Source organism: Culex pipiens, chromosome 3 (genome assembly GCF_016801865.2).
Source record: "Culex pipiens pallens isolate TS chromosome 3, TS_CPP_V2, whole genome shotgun sequence".
Taxonomy (NCBI): Eukaryota; Metazoa; Arthropoda; class Insecta; order Diptera; family Culicidae; genus Culex; species Culex pipiens.
This window is the reverse complement of record NC_068939.1, coordinates 28,762,681-28,785,540: the sequence shown is the minus strand read 5'-3', so window position 1 is coordinate 28,785,540 and position 22,860 is coordinate 28,762,681. Positions and strand designations below refer to the sequence as shown.

The 22,860-nt window shown below is 35.9% G+C and overlaps 1 protein-coding gene across 3 annotated transcripts in view; it reads left to right on the top strand.

Moving 5' to 3' along the window:
• LOC120426030 (uncharacterized peptidase C1-like protein F26E4.3) overlaps positions 1 to 15,188 on the top strand; it is a 63,767-nt gene extending 48,579 nt beyond the window's left edge. For 2 of the 3 annotated variants that reach the window (XM_039590719.2, XM_039590711.2), the window contains 7 exons: positions 12,587 to 12,743; positions 12,799 to 12,976; positions 13,036 to 13,328; positions 13,387 to 13,570; positions 13,628 to 13,827; positions 13,888 to 14,045; positions 14,309 to 15,188. In XM_039590719.2, the coding sequence (XP_039446653.1) occupies positions 12,596 to 12,743; positions 12,799 to 12,976; positions 13,036 to 13,328; positions 13,387 to 13,570; positions 13,628 to 13,827; positions 13,888 to 14,045; positions 14,309 to 14,539 (1,392 nt within the window). In that variant the 5' untranslated portion in view covers positions 12,587 to 12,595 and the 3' untranslated portion in view covers positions 14,540 to 15,188. Of the gene's footprint in view, positions 1 to 3,626; positions 3,899 to 12,586; positions 12,744 to 12,798; positions 12,977 to 13,035; positions 13,329 to 13,386; positions 13,571 to 13,627; positions 13,828 to 13,887; positions 14,046 to 14,308 lie in introns of those variants that run through there. The other variant, XM_039590728.2, reaches the window with a different exon arrangement.
• Positions 15,189 to 22,860: the final 7,672 nt, after the last annotated feature.

Here is a 22,860-nt window from a genome sequence, read left to right as displayed (position 1 = left end):
AAATAAAAAAGTGCAACGGCTTTTGATGTTGGGTGGTCATTTTTGCTTGGGATGATGTCTCTGTTGATGGTAATATCATTTGGATGGGGGCTTTTTTTATTTTTTTGGGTTCAAAGTTTGTATTGAGATGTTTGACTTCGTTTAACAAATCATTTTTAGTTTTTTTTATTTCTTATGAAAAGTAACATTTAAAAAACATTTTGGTAACGTGCTATTTTGTTTTGAGACCCTACCCTAAAAAAATGAAAATCGGAAACTTTTTTATAAAGAAAAATGCCGACAAATATTCTTAAGGGTGCACAGCAACCAAGGAAGTTGTTGTCTTCTTATTCCAAATTTGTCAAACTTACGGACCCAATCCTGCAAGAATCTGATTGCAAAAATAGTCAAACTATGTTGTAAATAACTTGGAAGTCAGTAATTTAGGGGATGAATAAAAAATCATATCGATAGTTCCCGTATTCTTGAAGATACTAAAATGTCTGTATCAAAAATCTGGGTGCAAAAGCTCTGGTTGATGTGTACCGTTAAATCGAAAAAAAACAAACAACACTTCAGATAAACTTTAGAACTGGAGGTAATATGACCACTACTTTCGATTTTGAGAGAAAACATTTTTAAAGAAATTTAATAATAATTCAAAACCAAAAAAAAAATCTTAGTTCATTTAAAAATTGACAAACATACAGTTTTTTTTTCTCTAGTTGTAATAGGAAAAAAGAGAATGTCAACAAATTATAATTCACTGAATTTGTGTGTTTTTTAAAATAAATTTTAAAATAAAGGACATAATTATTCTTTCAAAAATTCAAATTTTCAATTTTGCTGATTTTGAAATTTTATTCTAAAAATGAATGTGATAGTATTTTACTTTTTCAATTTGATTTCATTGAAAAATCCAGGTTGATAAGAACTCATGCTTTACCTCTTATTTAATGTGATTTTTTTTAATACATTAACTCATGAAACAAATTTGCAATACCTTAAATTGGGAACGTCTTAAATCTCTGTTGCAGGTTTTACAATTTCATTTTGTTAAGTATTTTCAAAAAACAGGGTGCCCACTCCAATCCCATTTCCGAGTTCTCAACTTTTAAAGAACTTCAAATTATAAGCATATCGTATCCAAAAAATGGTTGTAGATCGATCAAAAACTCTAAAAAAATGTCAATATCAACCAACAAACACAATTACCTAATAAATAAAAAAAAACTTAACAACTACAACAGAATCTTAACAAATAAGTTTATTTAAAAGAAAAATTTCAAAAATACTTTTTTTAAATAATGAAAAAACTATAGAATAAACAAAATTTCAATGGTTACTTTAAAAAAGCTAAACAAAAAAATTACTAAAAATAGCTTAATTTTAAATTTGAAACCTAGTTTATTATATATTTTTTTCAAAAGGTTAAATATTATTTTATCAAAATTTAGAATTAAATCTATGAATTCGTGTGAAAAGTTGTGTGTATCAAGTTGTGAGTATTCAAATGTTTAGTTTTTTTTTGTGCAAAAGCCAGTTAGATAATAATACTTTCTTAATTTTTCATGTTATGCAAATTTTTGGAGTAGCAAATGCTATAAACATAATTTTGGTCTTTATACAAATTTTAAATTTCTAGTGTCATTCTATTTTTTTTATATTTTTCATATGTTAAAAAAAAGTTTTCCAAAAAACGATATCATTCAACAATTTATTTAAAAAAAAGTTTTCTAAACTTAAAATGGAATCGTTTTTCAAACATTTAAGTAATGAGACAGAATGAAACATTTTTATAACTTTATAATGGTCTTAATTGTTGAAATAATGTTCTATTTTCAAATTGGGTTTTCAATAGCTTCAATGTTGTGTAAAGATTACTGTTACCATTTTATTTAATAAATTTAGTAAAATATAAATCAAAATTATTTGATAATAAATCTTAGTTTAATGGATGCCTTCATAAGCATCCAATATAAATATATAAGGATTTTAATTAAGACATTTAAATAGCCGTTAAATTCTTGTCTTGTTAGATGCATTGGATTTTAATTTTGCCAAACATAAAATTAAAATAATCAGATAAAACGATTTTTGACAAAAAAAATCGTGAATTCCCGACTTTCCAGATTTCCCGACAAGAGTGGACATACCATAAACAAATTTGGAATCGATTTTCTCTGATCAAACTCAAGCTTTGAAAGAACAGTTTTGACGTCAAGAATCTCGCATTTCAAAGTTTTGTGTTTTTTTGGTTATTTTTATTTCATAAAAACCAAAACTTATGTAATTTTCAAAATTTTGGATTTGATGGTTTCATGCAACTTTGTCAATGTTTTGAAAAAGGTGTTTTCTAAGATTATCTCTGGCCGTGCTAATTTTTGTTCTATTCCAATAATATGAAAAAACTAAACAAGCATAATTTGAGATTGTAGAACAGGACTCATACCACGTAAAACAACAAATTGTAGAGATAAAGGTATGCAAAATAAAACAGGATTAGGAAAAATATGAAATAAGAGAAGTAAAGTTTTTTTTTAAGAGACATCCCTATGGCTTCATTCATAAAGTACGTTACGCTAAAATCAGCCAAAATTTACCCCCCCCCCCTCCCCCCATTTGTCACGCTTTTCCTATAATTATAACATGCAATGTCACACTTGCTCAGACCCCCCCTCCCCCCCTAAAGCGTGACATACTTTATGGATGACGCCTATCACGAAACGCGATAGAGAATAACTTGATAATGAAAATGGTCTTTTTTTGAGATATATTTTTTCAGCAAATCAATTTTACTTTTTATTTGAAATGTGTTTCGAATTTAGAAATCAACGGAAATATTAAAGTTAAAAAATACATTTTCATAAAAAATACTTATGTAATCGATTGAAAACTATTTCAAAAACTTTGTTTAGCGACTATTTTTGCAATTTTCATTAAATCGAACCTTTTTAGAGGTTTTCGTAAATTTTGAATTTTGCGACGAAACACTATGGCCAATTCTTTTTTCATTAATTCATTTTAATATTGCACATTTTTGACAATGCTTGATTCTGTTGGTAAAAATATTTATATTTATGCATGAAATTTGAAATGCAAATGCATTTTAGTAAACAATTTGATGACTAGTTCTGACATTATTGCTCAAATTTCATTTTAAACAAGAAGGTTTGATTTCACAAAATACCTTACACAAATGACATTTGCTTCATGCCAACGTTAACACTTCCATAAATCTCATTTCATTGACATATGATGACAAATTTAAATATAATAGCCCCCTTTCGCCTTCACGGTCACACATGTGTAACCAAGTCGATTCACAAACAGTCACAAATTGGCAAACTGTCGAATCCTTTTTCTGGAGAAAAAGAGAAGGCAACCCAGCTCGATTGCTCGCGAAAACGAGAGCGAAAGTCACTCAAATCACCACACAATTGCAAAGTCAGAGAGCGCTCTAGATCAATGCGCTTAGATTGCATAATTTTCCCGCTTTTGCTCACTCGTGAATGAGCTGTGAGCCGCACACCGACTCACTGCGTTCTTAGTCACCGCACACACACACACTCACCCACTCACTAGAAATGGTGAGCTAAGCAGGTTCGCTGATCTCGCTGTGGACGGGCAGTCTGCTTCGGAACGGCGACCAGATCGGAAGAACTTTTCAATCGCGAGTGCGCGCGCCTGAGTGATTCGTGATCGGCTTCTCAGTGACACGCGCGTGAAATTTTCAAAGTGTTTTGCTGGGGCTCGTTTGAGCGATTAAAACAAGATCGAGGGAATAAGAAGAGGAAGAAAAACAGCGTGAAGAAAGTGAGAGTGACAAATTGCGTGTGCAACCTGAAACGAAAGCGGACCCTTCCTCGTTTGAGGTTGAAGGGTTTTTTTTGAGGAAATTTTCGTGAAGAAGAAAAAGGTACGGAAAAGTTGATGGAGATAAATTTGGTTTTTGTGAAAATTTTCGAAGTGTTTCTGGCAAATTCAAAAGAATTCAGGTGAACAAAATATCAAAAATTTGATTTCAGCTTGCATTTATTGAAAAAAAAAAAATACAATACAAAAAAAGATTAAAATCAATAAAATTAATAATGTTTTTTGGTCGACAAGCCAAAAGCTTATCAAATATATTTGGCTTGTTAGTCTCAAATGTTATACAAGGACTAATCTTAGGCAGTAGCTCCCACCTATTATATTTGCTTGAAAATTTAGGACAATGTTTATCGCGATACTCTTCTAAACTTAACATAATTATTAATGCATTTTCCTGCATCTTTAATAATTTTCAGCATTATTGAACCAGTTTACAAATAGTAAGAGTTTGACTTTTTTTTAGAACTTCTACAAACAGGCAATTTTTTTTCTTCGATTTATTTTTTTATTTTTATGAATTTGAAAATAATCGACGGTAAGAAAACTTTCGTTGAAACATTTCGTAAGCTGAGTTTAAATTTTCCAAATTATTTTACACACTAATTTTTGATTTTCGAGTTTGGAAAAATTCTGCCGAGAACAGAACATTACATAAAATATATTTTTTGACAAAACGTTTTTTTTACAAACGAATTATTTTTTAACTTTTTCCATGCCTGTTCTGGCCGTATTTTTCTCTAATTTTTTAGTTATAATTAGTGTGCATTATTTTCAACACCAACATAAAAATTATTTGCCTTTCATCAGAATAATGGACAACTTAAAAAAATGCAAGCAACTATTTAATTGAAAAAAATAATAAAAATATTAGACTAGAGTCTAGTCATTTGATCGATGTTTTACATTGAAAACATCAATCGAAATTTGTCATAAAAATGTTAAATTTACCGTCAACTATCAATATTTTCACAACTTATTCAGAACAATCTTTCTTTTTAGAAGGATATAGAAAGTCTAGTCACTAGACTATCTAAATCCTTCAAAAAAGAAAGATTGTTCTGAATAAGTTGTGAACTTATTGATATTGATAGTTGACGGTAAATTTAACATTTTTATGACAAATTTCGATGTATTTTTTAATGTAAAATTGCTTGTAACTTAATTTCTATTTAAATTCAGATGTGCCATAAATTTTAAAATTCCTTGTCATAAATAGTAATTCTCAATAAGCTTCTTTTTTTTAAATTAAAGGTAATGCATTTTTTTATGAGTTATGTGTAGCACTGCCCTTGATTTAAAAAAAACTAATTGAGTTTTTAAATTTATTGCGAAGAATTTCAGTAAGAACCAAGGTTTCACGCTATCCATTTTGTTTTGCCTTAAAAAAATAATAATTTGTCATAAAAACGTATAAAAGAAACAAAAATGGATTTTTTGCAATTCCGTCGTGAAACTACTTACTTTTCCTGGCATTCTTGAACGACGAAATAGCCTACTTTTCTGTAACAAAAATAACAGAATCGAATAGCAACACTTTTCAAAATAAATGCTGAAAAGTTCTACTTTTCAGCACTGAAATGGGTGCTGAAAAGTTGAACTTTTCAGCACTTGTTTCGAAAAGTAACACTTTTCAACATTTTTTTGATTTAAACGATTTATTGACAAAATACATGAAAATTCGACTTAAAATTTCACTCAATGGGTGTTTTTCGAAATTGCAAAAAATGTTGTATGGAACTCGTTGCAAAACTTGATTTTTTCAGCACTCGTCGTATTTATCCAACTCGGTGAACCTCGTTGGATAAATGTACGACTCGCGCTGAAAAAATCCTCTTTTTGCAACTTGTTGCATAAGCTACTATTTTTTAATTCCGTGATATTTTGATTTTTTTTACAGTAGCTTAACTTCAACAATCACGAGCATTTTGTTAAATGTTTCGTTAAAAAATCGAAAAGTTGGGCTTGAAACAATAAAAAAAAATCTTTACTTTTTGCTCCCCGCCTCTTTACATCGCCAGAGCTGCAGGCAAAAACCTAATTATTATTTACTACATTAATGATAAATTTAGCAATCATGCGCTTGTTAGGTCATTTCCGGCAAACTCACATGAATTCTAAGAAGTTGCCATACGAAATCAGAAACTTTCTTTTTACCTTTCAAATAGTTTGCAGTTTTGATGGAATTGATCAAAAAATCAATTTAATAACTATGAATTTTACTTTTTGATAAAGTATTTATTTTTTTCTGTAAAAATGCTATTAATAAAAAGCTTAACAAGCCATACAACCATAAACGACTTTCATTTGAAGCCTCATTATCCTTAGTAATTTAAATTATTTAAGTATGTTTTATTTTTGAATAACGCTTTTAACACTCTCTCTTTCTTTCAATGTAAATTTTTATTTTAAACTTTCGTCTTTCCGTTATAAATAGCAACCGAATTTTAAAATAAATTAACTGTAATGATAAACAGGCTGTTTCGCCACTAACGACAATATAAAATTAAAAATATTCGAAAGGAAATTGCAAAATTTAACTTTTTTAATTGAATAATTTAGATTATCGTTGAACGAATGATATAAAACAACAAAATATTTGAAAAAAAAAAACAAAGTTATTTTTAAGAAACGAAATAGCGTTTAAACGGATTCAAAAATCAAATAACCAAGAATTATTTACGATAGACTCAAATTAATTGACGACAACTTGCCATGCTCAATTTTTGTTTTACGACACGCAGTAAAACGTCCAACACTTTTCAGTGCCATAAAGCTGATTGAAATGACATAATCGAGTCCTTAAGACTGCGACAACCGGCGCAGTGGTGCTACTCAAGATTAGTCAACTGTGTGAAGACTTTATCTGCCGTAGCGCCACCACCTCCGCAATGACTCACCGAATGAGTCGAAGTGAGGTTCCATTTTATTCCTGGAAACGACCGCTGAATGTGATGTGTTTGTACTATTTTGAGCCATGCGGATGCAAAACGATGAACAAGCAGTTGACAGTTATCACCAAATGACATTGGAAAATTGAGGTTAAGTTTGAATCACGACGTTTTGTCACACTTTAATTACATTTCAGATTTTTTCTTCACACCTTGATTAATTTGAAGAATCTAAATAGTTTTTTTTAAATAATTTTCTTGAAATTAATATATTTTATTCCAACCATCGTTGCACCCCTCGTTCGTTCGCAAGCTAATTTTCCTCGGCTCAGCTGGCAAGGTGGCGACGCGACTCGTGAGGCGTTCGTGCGTGATTTTCACGTGTTGGCTGCTGCTGATGAGCAATGTGCCGCAACCAGAAACGGTGGCGGCGATGATGACGCCAAAAGTGTCACGACGGCGGTGGCCAAGTTATTGCTTGTTTTGTGCAATAAATTTCGACGTCGACGCGATGCACGGTTGAAAGAGATGCCCAAAACCGTGTCACACTGCAGTGCCGGCTGGGACAAAATCGTTTAGCAGATCGGTGCGTTTTGAGCAGTTCTCTACGGAATCGGTCTTTTTTCTTTAATTTTAATTTTTGTATTTTTTAATCCGGCTGAAACTTTTTTGGTGCCTTGGGTATGCCCAAAGAAGCCATTTTGCATCATTTGTTCGTCCATATAATTTTCCATACAAATTTGGCAGCTGTCCATACAAAAATGATATGTGAAAATTCAAAAATCCGTATCTTTTGAAGGAATTTTTTGATCGATTTGGTGTCTTCGGCAAAGTTGTAGGTATGGATATGGACTACACTGAAAAAAAATGATACACGGTAAAAAAAATTTTGGTGATTTTTTATTTAACTTTTTGTCACTAAAACTTGATTTGCAAAAAAACACTATTTTTAATTTTTTTTATTTTTTGATATGTTTAAGAGGACATCAAATTCCAACTTTTCAGAAATTTCCAGAGTGGGCAAAAAATCTTTGACCAAGTTATGATTTTTTGAATCAATACAATTTTTTTCAAAAAATCGAAATATTGGTCGCAAAAAATTTTCAATTTCATTTTTTGATGTAAAATTGAATTTGCAATCAAATTGTACTCTAGTCAAATTTTGATAAAGTGCACCGTTTTCAAGTTATAGCCATTTTTATGTGACTTTTTTTCAAAATAGTCGCAGTTATTGATGTTTTAAAAATAGTGCCCATGTTTTCCCACTTTTGAAAAAAATAATTTGAAAAGCTGAGAAAATTCTCTATATTTTGCTTTATTGGACTTTGTTGATACGACCCTTAGTTGCTGAGATATTGCCATGCAAAGGTTTAAAAACAAGAAAATTGATGTTTTCTAAGTCTCACCCAAACAACCCACCATTTTATAAAGTCGATATCTTAGCAACTAATGGTCCGATTTACAATGTTAAAATATGAAACATTTGTGAAATTTTCTGATCTTTTCGAAAACAATATTTTCAAAATTTTCAAATCAAGACTTACATTTCAAAAAGGCCAAACATTCAATATTACGCCCTTTTAAAATGTTAGTCTTGGTTTAAAAATTTTGAAAATATTGTTTTCGAAAAGATCGGAAATTTTCACAAATGTTTCATATTTTAACATTGAAAATCGGACCATTAGTTGCTAAGATATCGACATTTAAAAATTGTGGGTTTTTTGGGTGAGACTTAGACAACATCAATTTTCCTGTTTTTAAACACATGCATGTCAATATCTCAGCAACTAAGGGTCGTATCAACAAAGTCCAAGAAAGCAAAATATAGAGAATTTTCTCAGCATTTCAAAACTGTTTTTTTCAAAAGTGGGCAAACATGTGCACTAATTTAAAAAAATCAATAACTGCGACTATTTTGAAAAAAGTCACATAAAAATGGCTATAACTTGAAAACGGTGCACTTTATCAAAATTTGACTAGAGTACAATTTGATTGCAAATTCAATTTTACATCAAAAAATGAAATTGAAAATTTTTTGCGACCAATATTTCGATTTTTTGAAAAAAATTGTATTGATTTAAAAAATCATAACTCGGTCAAAGATTTTTTGCCCACTCTGGAAATTTCTGAAAAGTTTGAATTTGATGTCCTCTTAAACATATCAAAAAATAAAAAAAATTAAAAATAGTGTTTTTTTGCAAATCAAGTTTTAGTGACAAAAAGTTAAATAAAAAATCACGAAAATTTTTTTTACCGTGTATCATTTTTTTTCAGTGTAGTCCATATCCATACCTACAACTTTGCCGAAGACACCAAATCGATCAAAAAATTCCTTTAAAAGATACGGATTTTTGAATTTTCACATATCATTTTTGTATGGACAGCTGCCAAATTTGTATGGAAAATTATATGGACGAACAAATGATGCAAAATGGCTTCTTTGGGCATACCGAAGGCACCAAAAAAGTTTCAGTCGGATTAAAAAATACATAAAAAATCGAATGACCGAAATCTCAGAGAATTGCTCTTTTGGGTTTTGGGAAAATCAGTTATGAGGAAGTGTGAACTTCATTCGCGAGATGGTTCGAGCGAATATGATGGGTTGGTTTTGGGTATTTTAAACTCAATTATGAAGAATCGAAAAAAGAATTTGTCATTTTCGAAGGCAAATTTTGTCTTTCCACCCTGCAAGCAGTGAAAAGAAAACATGCCATCTCTCAATTTGACAAGAGAAGATATGAAAGTAAACAAAAAACGTGATGAAAAATCTAAGCTACTCAGAAATTCATTAGTGTTTGGTCTGCTAGATTAGTTTTTATTGAGTTTTCTAAACGCTTTACACACCATAAAGTTTCAGGTTGAAATATTTTTTGTAACATTTTGAGTTTTGTGAATTATTGGTTCTAAATATGGGTTGCACATTTGGATACAATCGCTTGTTGTCTTAGCAAACTCGTTTGCTTTAAAAGTTGCTAAGGTAAACAAATTTGTTTTAGAGAAATTGTTCTGGAAACTGTTGTCTACAATCTGATTGATTCGAAAGTGTTTTAAAATTTAAAGATTTTATATGGCAGAGAATTGAAAAAAAAAACATGTTGGTAACCTTTTGAGTATTTAATAGCTTTTCAATGAAATTCTTTTAGTTTAGCAGCTCAAATTTGTATGCTATCCTTTCATGACAAATTGTCAAAAGAATAGATTTTTAGTCGATCGCATTGATGTTTTCACTTTTTCAGCTTGTGTTTTGGGGTCATTTCAAAGAAAGCTAGAAATCTGTCAAATTTGGATCCGAAATTTTTTATTCGAGGTCGAATTTTGGTCAAATACACAGTAAAAAAAACATGGTAAAATTACATCTAAAAAGGGGTACATCTTTTATGTCAGAAAAAAGCTTTAATTTTACCTCTAATAATGTGTAAATTTACATGTTAAAATTTCAAAAAAAAACTCGTTTTTCCAAATTTCATACCACATAGACCAGATTTGCAGCATCACGCACTTTGGCTCAAAAGAAGTTTTTTTTAGTCCCCTTATCTTTATTTTGGGAATTCAACTTCAAGTGATAAAAAGTTAAAACAAAAATCGCGTGAAAAGTCCTAATTATGAACTACAACTTTGCCGAAGACACCAAACCGATCAGAAAATTGTGTGACATAAGTATTTATTTAAACCTCCACTAAAAGTACATACTTAGATTTTTTTTGCCGAATTCGGTAGTTGCAAAATCGGTAAAGTTTAGATCGGTCATCAGTCAAAATGAAAAAAAATACCGAATTTCGGTTGTACGATGAGTAATAATGAATTTCGGTAAAAACTTACCGAAATTCGGTAATTTTCGGTTTACCGAACTGTTCAGCAGTTGAAAATTAGGTAAATTTAACCGAATTCGGTAAAAAATCTGAGTGTGTAAGTACCCTAAAATTTGAAAAAAATGCCAAATTTTCCAAAACCCGGTTCATAACGGGTTCGCTACACAATATTCCCTCCCAATCTTGCAATCCTTGGTCCCAACGGGAGGCCGCCCTGAAACCAGGCGTCCCATTTGGCAAAACAATACTCCCATCGCTCCCTGCTGCTGCCGACGGAGACATCATCATCGTCGTCGTCGCCGCAGCTTGATGAGGTAGTAAAAACAACAAATTCCTCTCCCTCTAGACTGAGACGTCAGAGCTGCGTTGACAGCCGTTGCAATGCACGGAATTTGGTTGGTTGGTGAACCGAGGCTCACACACCCAGAGAGCAGAGTGCAATCTCTTGGTTGTGGGGTGTTTTAGAGGGTAATTGTGTGACACGGAAAGTTGGAAATTTGACAGATGGTGCACCTTGAAAATTGAGAACCTTGGTCAAGGGATGTGTGATGGTGAAGGTGAGGTTTGACACCATATTTTAGCTGTCACCTTTTTCCGTGTTTTCTCAGCGCAATAAAAAAAAACGAAAGGTGAGGTAATCCAACGAGATAATCCTCGCCGTGAACCGACAATGGTTTATTTTTAAGGCGTAGAAATTATTTCATCTGCTCACCGCGGCCAGCAGCCGCGGTAAATTTGATTTGATTGATGGGCCACTTCTAAGTCCTAAAGTCAGAAGCTAAAGTGACTAAAGTCCCCTTTTTGAACCCGCTATTTTTGGCCAATGAGCCAAACGGTGAGTGCATCACTGGCTGCATGCTGCCCACCGTAGTGCTGCTGTTTGACCAGCAAGAAGTTTGCACTTTGGTGCGAAATGCCCACTTCTGATTAGTGAGCAGACAAATTGACATGCTGTGAAGTAGACTGTGGAGAAGAGGTAAATATTTACATCTGAGCGGAACAGACAGGGCGCTAATTGGGTACATGGCGGTACAAATTGACGACGCGATTTTGGGATTTAATCAAGAATAATTGAAGATCTGTTAAACAATACTCAGCTGAACCTTACCACATTGTAGAATTCGCCAAACATCCTGTCACTTATCGATCTTGGCACGCCTGTCAAATGAAATTCATCTAAGTAGGCAATTTCACGGCTGTCCGCTCCAAATCAGCGCACAGTAGCGTCGCAGGACGTCTCAATCGCCTACTCAGCAAAATTCACAGCCGGCGGCCGCGTCTTCTCCGTCCAGCGACCCACCGCCTGCTCTGTCCATCAGAGAATGTCAGTCAATGTCAATGTGACTACCGCGATTACCTCCCCATCCGCGTGGATACCAAAACAAAACAAAACAAACACCCGCTGGTGAAGAGAGTAAACAGCCGGTGACACTCAACTCCACCCGCGTGCGCGCGCGCTCTTGTCACTCACTCTCCACCCGCAAACTCACCCGCTCACCACTCACTGCTCACACGCACAGCATCCAACTCGCGTTGCTGTTTATTTTGGTCTTCATCAAGAAGTTTGATGCGATTATCGATTGCGATTTTTCGGGGCCTGCTTCGACGGAGCGGCCGGTCACCTGCAGCGCAGGAATCTCCCCAGACATGGAGTGGTTTGGTTCCGTGACATACTGCGATGTTGATGTCATTCTCGAAATTTGGTTATGCTCTCGCGAGGTCACTTTGCAAACAGCTGGAACCTCTCTGCGCGAACCGTTACAGCGTCAAGTGGCACCACACAGTTTGGGAAGGCCATTGACCCGGACCGATAATTGGGTTTCTCCCGGGGCGAAGGGTGCTTGAACGGTCCGGCAACTCATTAGCCGTTTTGGCGAACCATCTTGAATGAATCGGCTTCGAGGGGGATTAAGTGTTGAGACCACACTGCTTGGGTTCGGCAATTAGCGGTCAACGCCTACGTTGATCGATTTATGGGTGCGGTTGGAGACGAGGCATGACTTTCTCTAAACGCTGGCTTTTTGTATCAACTTGCAGATCTTCAACATGTTCAAACTTGCCGCAGTTGTGCTGATCTTCAGCTTGGTGGAAGCTAACCGCTTCCGTTCAGAGTACCCCGGACCGTACTGCGCCTCGCGGCGTTACGACAAATGCTGCCACGATCGACAGGACGGCTGTGCACAGCCTATTTCTAGTGAGTTGAGCCCGTAATCTCTTCTGAACAAAACCTTACCTACCATTTTTTTCAGCGACCCTCTGCTACTGTGACGAGTTCTGCGAGCGTGGCGACCACGGCGATTGCTGTCCGGACTACGAGGAGGTCTGTCTGGGGATAGTTCCGCCGGAACCACTGCAGGAGGCCTGTAGCCACAAGGGTCACAGCTTCACGCCGTTCGATCCGCCGGTTGTGGACAACTGTAACACTTGGTGAGTTGACCCTAGAAATTTCTGAGGATGAGTTCTAACCATGAATTTCTCTCTGCCAGCAAATGTCAAAACGACGGCACGGTCAGCTGCACGGACGACGTCTGCCTGGTGGACGACGCGCTGCTCCGGCAGCTGCACCACCTGGAACGCTCGATCGGCTGGCAGGCGACGAACTACAGCGAATGGTGGGGCCACAAGTACGACGAGGGTAAGACCTTCCGGCTGGGCACGTTCTACCCCAAGTTCAAGGTCAAGTCGATGAGCCGGCTGACCAACGGCCAGGAGCATCTGCCGACGCACTTTGACGCCACCACGTACTGGCCGGGCTTCATCGGGGAGGTCAAGGATCAAGGTGGGTGGTTTTGACGATCGCGAGAATCTTCTCTGTTCTAACTGTCATTCTTTGCCAGGATGGTGCGGATCTTCCTGGGCTCTTTCGACCGCTTCCGTTGCATCGGATCGCTTCGCCATCCTATCTAAGGGTCGCGAGATCGTACAACTCGCCCCACAGCAGATCATCTCGTGCGTCCGAAGAAGTCAGGGTTGCAGTGGAGGACACCTGGATACCGCCTGGAACTACGTCCGGAAAGTTGGGTAAGTGCAGCTACATCTCATTTGTCTCTGTAGATCCTAATGAGAAGCCTTCCGCAGAACCGTCAACGATGAGTGCTACCCGTACATCTCCGCTCAGAACGCGTGCAAGATCCGCCCGTCGGACACGCTGATCACCGCCAACTGTGATCTGCCCACGAAGGTGGACCGCACCAACATGTACAAGATGGGACCGGCCTTCAGCCTGAACAACGAAACCGACATCATGATCGAGATCAAGAAGCACGGACCGGTGCAAGGTATGAAATCCGGCAGCTTTTAAAACTTTTTAGAATCTCCAAAATTTATCTAATTCACAGCCATCCTGCGCGTCCACCGGGACTTCTTCTCGTACAAGAGCGGAATCTACCGCCACTCGGCGGCCTCGTCGGCGGGAGATGAGCGCGCCGGGTACCACTCAGTGCGGCTGATCGGCTGGGGAGAGGAGCGCAACGGCTACGAAACGACCAAGTACTGGGTGAGTGCCATGAGTGGTCGGTTGCATAGCTGAAGGCGTTTGCGTTGCATGCATTGAATTGGGTGACAGAATTCAATGCATGGCAACGTTAGAGTTTTGACAGTTGACAGAGTTGACAGTTTTCGTACTTACCAGCTGAAATTTCACCTAACCTGAAAATTGTACTTACCCGATTTCACTTCAACTATGAGAGAAAACTATGAGAGGTACCTCAACGTTGAAGTCCGTAATAGTAACGTCACCCCCCTCCTCCTTCTTCCCAGGTCGCCGTCAACTCGTGGGGCCGCTGGTGGGGCGAGAACGGTCGCTTCCGGATCGTCCGCGGCCAGAACGAGTGCGAAATCGAGAGCTACGTGCTGGCGTCGCTGCCGTACGTGCACCAGCAGGTCAAACCGATGCGGCAGGTCGGCGAGCTACAGGAGATGATCGTCGGAACCGGGTACGTTCCGCATCCGAGCCGGCGGTACCCGCCGTACGGTCGCCGGTCCGGTTGAGCGCCGCGTCACGTGCCACGGAGAGAAAATGTACAGTATTAACTATTAGGAAGAAGAAAAAAAGTGAAGCAGCACCCTTTGACAGCTGCGTATTTACTCCAACAAAAAGGCAAAAAGAATGTTTCGAATCGTGAAAAAACGAAAAAACTGCCCAATTTCATGTCCGACAAGCGAACGACGACCGACGTTTCGAAGAGCACTAGTCGACGAATGCAAAGCAATAAAAAAAAACAATGTATTCAGCAAAAAGTGTTCAAATTCTCAACAAGTCAAAAAAAAAAACAATTTCGCGTGTAGGGTTCCGCTAGTGTTAAGGATAACGGTTAAGCTTCCAAACCCAGCAGCTTTGCTCTGTGTAAAAATTCTATGGTGCCAAATTTGATTGATATATCAGTGTCTTGCACAGTGCGAGACGAAATGTGTAGAATCTAAATTCCATGATGAACGTTTGTAGCACGTCTGCGGACGATTGAAAACCCCCTTTCTTGCTCCCTTTCTTTCTTTCTGTTGTAGTGTTTTTAGAGTATATAATATGTAAACATAGATATATTATATTTAAACCCAAGTCGAGACAGATTAGTAGTTTTATGTAAATCTCCAACGTTGTATCGTACTTTTATTTGTTTAAATAAATGTGTTCAGAAACGGATCGTTTGAATTTGATTGTGTTGCATGGCTTGGGGATGTTGGTGCGAAAATGTGTCGCGCAACACTGTTGCGCGTGATGTGCGACGGTTTGGTCGGTGAGGCATCCATTTCTAGAAAGAAGTAGTTCTTCTATGTTGGCTTTGATTGCATCGTTACAAAAAAAATGTTTTCAAATAAAATAAAATAAAAATGTTGGCTTTAAACTTTTGCTCGATTAAAAAAGGATTTTATTTGTATTTGTTTTAATTTGTCTTAAACTTTGTGGCTTTGTGGTTTCGTTGGTTCACCCATACAAGGCTTTATATTATTTTTACAGCTGTTCATACAAAAATTGTACGTAAATATTGGAATTTTAGTATACTTTGGACGATTTACTTGATAGATTTGGTGGCTTCGGCAAAGTTTTCCGTATTGATGAGGGCCATTCTGAAAATAGTCACACGTAAAATTAAAAAATCGTGATTTTTAAAATATCATCTATTTACAGAAAAACATAATTTCCTAAAATCCGTACTTTTATTTTTTTTATAGTTCTAAAGGACAAAACCGAGTGACGATTTTTTTTGGAAAACTATGTTTTTTAGATTAGTTTATAATTTAAAAATTATATTTTACTATAATACTTAACAAATTTTTTGATAAAATGTGTAGTTTTCAAGATATAGATGAACAACTGTCTGAGATTTCGGACATTCGATTTTTTTTTGTATTTTTTAATCCGGCTGAATTTTTTTTGGTGGAAATTCAACAATATGTATCTTTTAAAGGAATTTTTTGATCGATTTCGTGTCTTCGGCAAAGTTGTAGGTATGGATAAGGACTACACTAAAAAAATGCTTCACGTTTAATAATTTTTTGGTGATTTTTAATTTCACTTTTTGTCAAAAAGCACTAATTTTATTTTTTGTATATTTTTTGGGGGCATCAAATGCCAACTTTTCAGAAATTTCCAGAACGGGCAAAAAATCGTTGACTGAGTTATGAATGTTCGAATCAATACTGATTTTTTTTTCAAAAAATCGAAATATTGGTCGCAAAATTTTTCAACTTCATTTTTCGATGTAAAATCAAATTTGCAATCAAAAAGTACTTTAGTGAAATTTGATAAAGTGCACCATTTACTTGTTATAGCCATTTTTAGGTATTTTTTTTATAAATAGTCGCAGTTATTCATTTTTTTAAATTAGTGCCCATGTTTGCCCACTTTTGAAAAAAACATTTTTGAAAAGCTGAAAAAATTACGACCCTTAGTTGCTGAGATATTGGTTTTAAAGGAAAATTGATGTTTTCTAAGTCTCACCCAAACATCCCACCATTTTCTAATGTTGATATCTAAGCAACTAATGGTCTGATTTTCGATGTTAAAATATGATTGCGACTAGTTACCTAAAAATGGCTATAACTAAAAACTCAGCATTTTTTTTTGATCGTGTATAATTTTTTTCAGTGTAGTCCTTATACCTAAAACTTTGCCGAAGATACCAAATCGATCAAAAAATTCCTTCAAAAAATACAGATTTTTGAATTTTCATATATCATTTTTGTAAGGGCAGCTGCCAGATTAGTATGGAAAATTATATGGACAAACTAATGTTGCAAAATGGCTTCTGGAATACCGAAGGCACCAAAAAAGTTTCAGCCGGATTAAAAAATGCTTAAAAAAAACGAATGACTGAAATCTCAAAGAATTTCTCTATTGTGAAAAAAATGGAAAGTACTTTTAAATTGAAAATTTGATTTCAAAATTAAAACACCAAAATGGCATCATTACACCTTAACATGTCTTTATTCAACTGGCCGGACTTAAGTAAAAAATGTTTTTAGCATAACTTTTGAGGTACTTTACTAAACTTCGGTTCAAATCGGTCCGGTCAGTGCTGAGATAATTGAGAGCAATTATGTTGATCAACATATAAAAACACACATACATTTGCTCAGAATTTGATTCTGAGTTAATATCCAGACTTTTTTTGAAAAGGACCTATAAGCTAATGTCTTTCATATGTTTATAGGACCTAATCAAAAAAAAAACTCTAGATCTGTATACGGTATGATGTGTATGGGAGGTCATATAAGGATGTTAATTTTCCAAGTGATTTTATAGCCTTTCTTCAGTGAGGTGAGAAAGGTAAAAGTGAAGAAAAAAAATTGTTGATTTTTTATTTATTCCTAAAATTACCATGAGCAACTCTCTACGAAATCGGCCGATTTCGACCATTTTTATTTTTTTTATTTTTTTATTTGACTCAAACTTTGTGGGGGCCTTCCCTATGACTAAATATGCTATTTTGTGTCATTGGTTCACCCATACAAGTCTCCATACAATTTTGGCAGCTGTCCATACAAAAATGGTATGTAAATATTCAAACAGCTGTAACTTTTGAGTGAATTTTCTGATCAATTTGGTGTCTTGGGCAAAGTTGTAGGTATTGTTGAGGACTATTGAGAAAAAAATAGGTACACGGAAAAAAAAATTTGAGGATTTTTTTATCAACTTTTTTTTTACTAAAACTCAATTTCCTAAAATACGTATTTTTTGATTTTCGAGATTTTTTGATATGTTTTAGGGGACAAAAATCCGCAACTTTTGAGCCATAGAGAAACATGGTCAAAAAATCTGCCGCCGTGTTATGAATTTTTGAAAAAATAGTAATTTTTGGAAAAACTCGAAATTTCATGCAAAAACAAATTTGGCGTTATCTTTTAATGCAAAATTGATTTTGCAATCGAAAGGTACTTTACAGATTTTTGACAAAGGGCTCCGTTTTCTAGATATAGCCACCGAAAGTTTGATTTTAGCGAAATATTTGCAGTTTTTCAATTTTTAAAAATAGTGACCATGAGTGACCATTTCTAAAAATATTTTTTTTGAAAAGTTCAGAAAATTTGCTATAAAATTGTCTAAGAGACATTGAAGATTGGACCTTTGGTTGCTGAGATACAGCGGCTTAAAGAAAAAGAAACACGAAAATTGAAGTTTTCTAAGTCTCACCCAAACAGCCCACCATTTTCTAATGACGATATCTCAACAACTAATGGTCCGGTTTTCAATGTTAATATATGAAACATTTGTGAAATTTTCCGATCTTTTCGAAAAAAATATTATGAAAATTTTTAAATCAAGACTAGCATTTTAAATGGGCGTAATATTCAATGTTTGGCCCTTTTAAAATGTTGTCCCCTAAAACATATCAAAAAATCTCGAAAATCAAAAAATACGTATTTTGGGAAATTGAGTTTTAGTAAAAAAAAGTTGATAAAAAAATCCTCAAATTTTTTTTTCCGTGTACCTATTTTTTTTCTCAAAAGTCCTCAACAATACCTACAACTTTGCCGAAGACACCAAATTGATCAAAAAATTCACTCAAAAGTTACAGCTGTTTGAATATTTACATACCATTTTTGTATGGACAGCTGCCAAAATTGTATGGAGACTTGTATGGGTGAACCAATGACACAAAATAGCATATTTGGGTATAGGGAAGGCCCCCACAAAGTTTGAGCCAAATCAAAAAATACAAATAAAATCCATTTCCGGTTTTGGTAGAGAATTGCTCATATTAAAAAACATTAAAAAACAAACAGAAAAAGATTCACATTTTGGAATACTTACGTAACATTTTTGTATAGACTGCTGCATGACACAAAATGCCTTATTTGGTCATAGGAAGGCATCCACAAAGTTTGAGCCAAAATAAAAAAAAAAAAAAAGATTAAAGGTCACTCATGTAAATTGAAATATATTTTACTGAGATTACAACAAATCAGTAAAAGTAAACATTTCAATTTGATATGCAGGACACATCAGTTCCTATTTGAACCTTGGGAGACCCAGATGCTAATAGTGAAGCAGAAAAAAGTGCATGAAGTGCAAGCATGAAGCTTTCCACTTGTATCGTGCTAATTTTCCTTGGTTGTCATCCAATCCTGGCCTACAAAATGGAAGCGCTAGACTACGTCCTAAGGGCAATCGAATACCTGGCCAATGTTCACGCTGGAGTGCTTAGCTGTGTTTTGTACGACGTTGCCCCGCAACATCCCTTTGAAAACATCTTCGAAGCCATTTTGAAATCACCCCGTTTGGGACACGTCACCAAGTACGTGGTCAGCGGATCTAAAGCTCAGCCAGAATTGGATGACATTGATTTGGACAATATGCTATCCAGAAAACCTTCGATTTTGTTACTCCACATTGGAAGAGATTTTCTCAGTTTCGCTAATTATAAAATAGCGAAAAACATCGTAAATTTCTTCTGCTCATTTGATCCGACCACTAAAGTGCTAGTTATACTTGAACATGGCACTCGGATTTTGGTGCAACAAATAATAGATCTTGTCTTTAATGCTAAATTCACCTATTCGGTCTTCATGGACATTAATACTATGGCTTTGGTTTATGACAATGGAGTACATTACAGAAGATTGCCAAAGGCACCACATCCTATGTTTCTATTCGAAACAGGTCGCCGTTTGATGACTGGACACAAACTACGCTACGTTGGCCATGATTCTTTTGACCAATTCTGGAATCTTATTTGGCTTAAGGAAACAGCTCGATATTTGCATACTGAGGCTTTTAAAATTCAGCATAATTGCCTTGAAGAATCAAGTGACGAGTTTTTGAACTGTTTAGCAAACCTGCCAAATGGTCAAGGAAATTTCGATGTATTGCTCTATCCGGGATGGATGACTCGGCACAACTTCAAATACTATTACCAAATTATTACAAACAATCCTGTGGGTATGGGAATAGCGGTGCCTAGAGAGAGGCCATTTAATGTGGCTGAACTTTTTTTGATGCCGTTATCCTGGCAGGTCTGGACAGTTCTTATAGTAATCGTTATGTTATCCGAAATAGTTAAGCATTTTTATCCGGAACATTTTCAAAATGATCCATTTTTATTGGCAGTGTGCGGCTTCGAGCGACACAATCTCCATCAGGCAGGTCGATGGGAGAAGACCATTTTCCTGTCATTGATCGTCTTGATGTTTTTCGTAACAAATGCTTTCGAAACAAAAATTGTGTCTCTTATGACGAATAGGCCGACGCCTCAACGGATAAAGACATTGGACGATGTGTTAAGCTCGGATATTAAGTTTTACGCTTATTTGGAAGGTAATCCCTACATTGCGAGAAATTTTGTCGTTGGGAAAATAATGACTGAGGGTTTACCTACCAATCCTTTTGATAAAACACCTGGTGTTGGGATAATTGAACAAAGGGATTTCATTGAAATAATCGAAGAAATTTCTTTTGATTCTGAGAACTTGCAACCATTCTACTATGTGCTAGATTACATTAGTTTTGAAGGACCTGAAACTTTCACGGCGAATCTGCGATCTATTTTCCTAGAACCATTTCGCAGCATGCATGGAAAGTTGGTTGAAGCTGGACTATTTAACCTTTGGAAGCGTCACCGGCTGTACAATATGCGATTCGAGTATAACGGAAATATATTCAAGCAAGAATACGGTGACAAGAAAGACCTCAACTTTGACGACTTGCAGCCGGCCTGGATGGTGCTGGCGATTGGGTTTGGCATTGCAGTGATGGGATTTTTTGGTGAACACGTGAAGAAATTGTTGGATTCGTGGCGAGTATTTGAACACGTTCGAAAATGTTTAAAAAAGTGTTAGACTGGATCACTTACCAGAGCAAACAAGTATAGGATGAAGTGCTTAATTAAGAGGTATAAAAGAAAATTATCACGGTTTCTAATAACTAAAAACTAAAAACTAAATCTAATCTAATCTAATCTAATCTCTAATCTAACACAAACGCAGCCAGTCCGATGAAAGCATGCTGGAAAGTCTTGTGATTAGATTACGCCCCAAGTACTTTTCTTGTCATTATTAATAATTGCAGTACATCCGAGAACACCCGAAAATGTATTGCAAAAATTAAAGCGGCCAGCCCTACTACGTTGTGTTTACCGCAGAGAGGATTCTGAGAACGGATCACTTTTCACAGAATCTACAGGGGAGGAAGGATGCGTGGACATACCGTACCAAACGCTCCAGTTTACAGTTTCATATGTTTTTTATATAATGTGTTAAGTGTAAAATATAGTGTGTTTATATAATCAAATATATATATTTATGCAATATAATGATCATTTCATAAAATCCCTCCACCTGTATAAATCTTCTCATTGAAAAGTGCCGGCGACAAAATTGGGCGAAAAGTTCACCGCCCGGAGATCGCGAGTTGGCGCGAGCGAATGAACACCGCGAAAAAAGATTCGGGGGTGCATTGGGGTTAAATGATCATTTCGTCATTCGGTTTAATTAAAAAATAATCATTTTTTCGTAAATATCGCTACTTTGATGCGATGTAATTCATTTTTACAGTAAATTAGGCATTGTTACATTAAATTTGACCTTTCAAACGCACTAGAATGGCCAAATTTTAAAACATCAATGTTTGCCAATTTGACCGTTTTACCCCCAATTCCCCTTGTAGAACAAACGAAAAGTTCATCCGCGGTCTGTCAGCAGCGCGCTGTTTTGTTTGCTGGATCAACATTTGGAAATGTCGAACGTTGAAGGAAATCGCTCAAAAAATGGAAAATAACCGATTTCAAATGTTTGGCCGCAAATGAAAGGCTAATTTTTTATTCCGATCTGTAAAACTAGTTCTGGCGAGGGTTCTGGGCACTGCGGCAATCGATTTTACCGGCGGGTTGCTTCCGGTTGCATTTGATTTGAGGAGAAGGTTTTTCAATCCACCAGGGGCTTATTCAGGGGCAACAGTTTCGGTAATCCGGAACTTCCGGTAAGTTTCATATTTGCAGTGTTTAGCATGAAAAACAAACTTAGACCAATCTTTCAAGTGTGCGCTCTTTTTGAGGAGGGGGCGCAAACCGAAGAAGAGCGCAACTCGGGGGAGTGTTATTTCGGAGTTTGAGCGCAAATCGAAGGAGCGTTATTGCGGGGTTTTGGCGTAAAATGGGATTTTCTTTTTTAATTTTATTTACAATTAAACGAAACATTTTTATAAGGGGTCATCCACAAAACACTGATAATGGGCCATCCTCAAATCTGGGTATCCAAGAACTCTCGGATGTCATGGCCTAGATAGCTACCTGATCAACGGAGGTCTCGACGGAGGTCTATATGGGTGAATTAACCATCGGTATAGCTTCAGGTTGCTTCAGTGAACCACGATGGATACCCTTCGCCATGTTGGATTATTATGGGTCCTCCAGGAACTCCCGGGAGTTATGACCTGATGATCCAAGGCTGTATATCATAGGTACTCACGATCTTGCTTTGCATTAGTGTGAGTGCATGACTCCGTGCCACTAAAACCAAAACAATAACAAACGAACAATGGAACGTGCCAGGAAAAGCAAAACATAAACAATGTCAGTGGCAGTGGAGTGAGAGAGTCAGAGATAACGATTTTGACAACCGCACTACTACACACTCGCGAGTACCTTAGGTAGAAAGCCATGCTGATGATCTACCTAATCAACGGGGGTCTATATGGGTGTATTAACCATTGTAACTATAATCTTTTTTAGACTAAAAAAAGTTTTTAATTCAAACCTGGTCATAACTTAAAACTTTGCCAATGGTTGGTATTCAGAAAATCTTATCTCAAGATACAGATTTGCGAAAACATTCACAGCACTTGTGTATAGACAGACACCATTTTGTATGAAGAATAT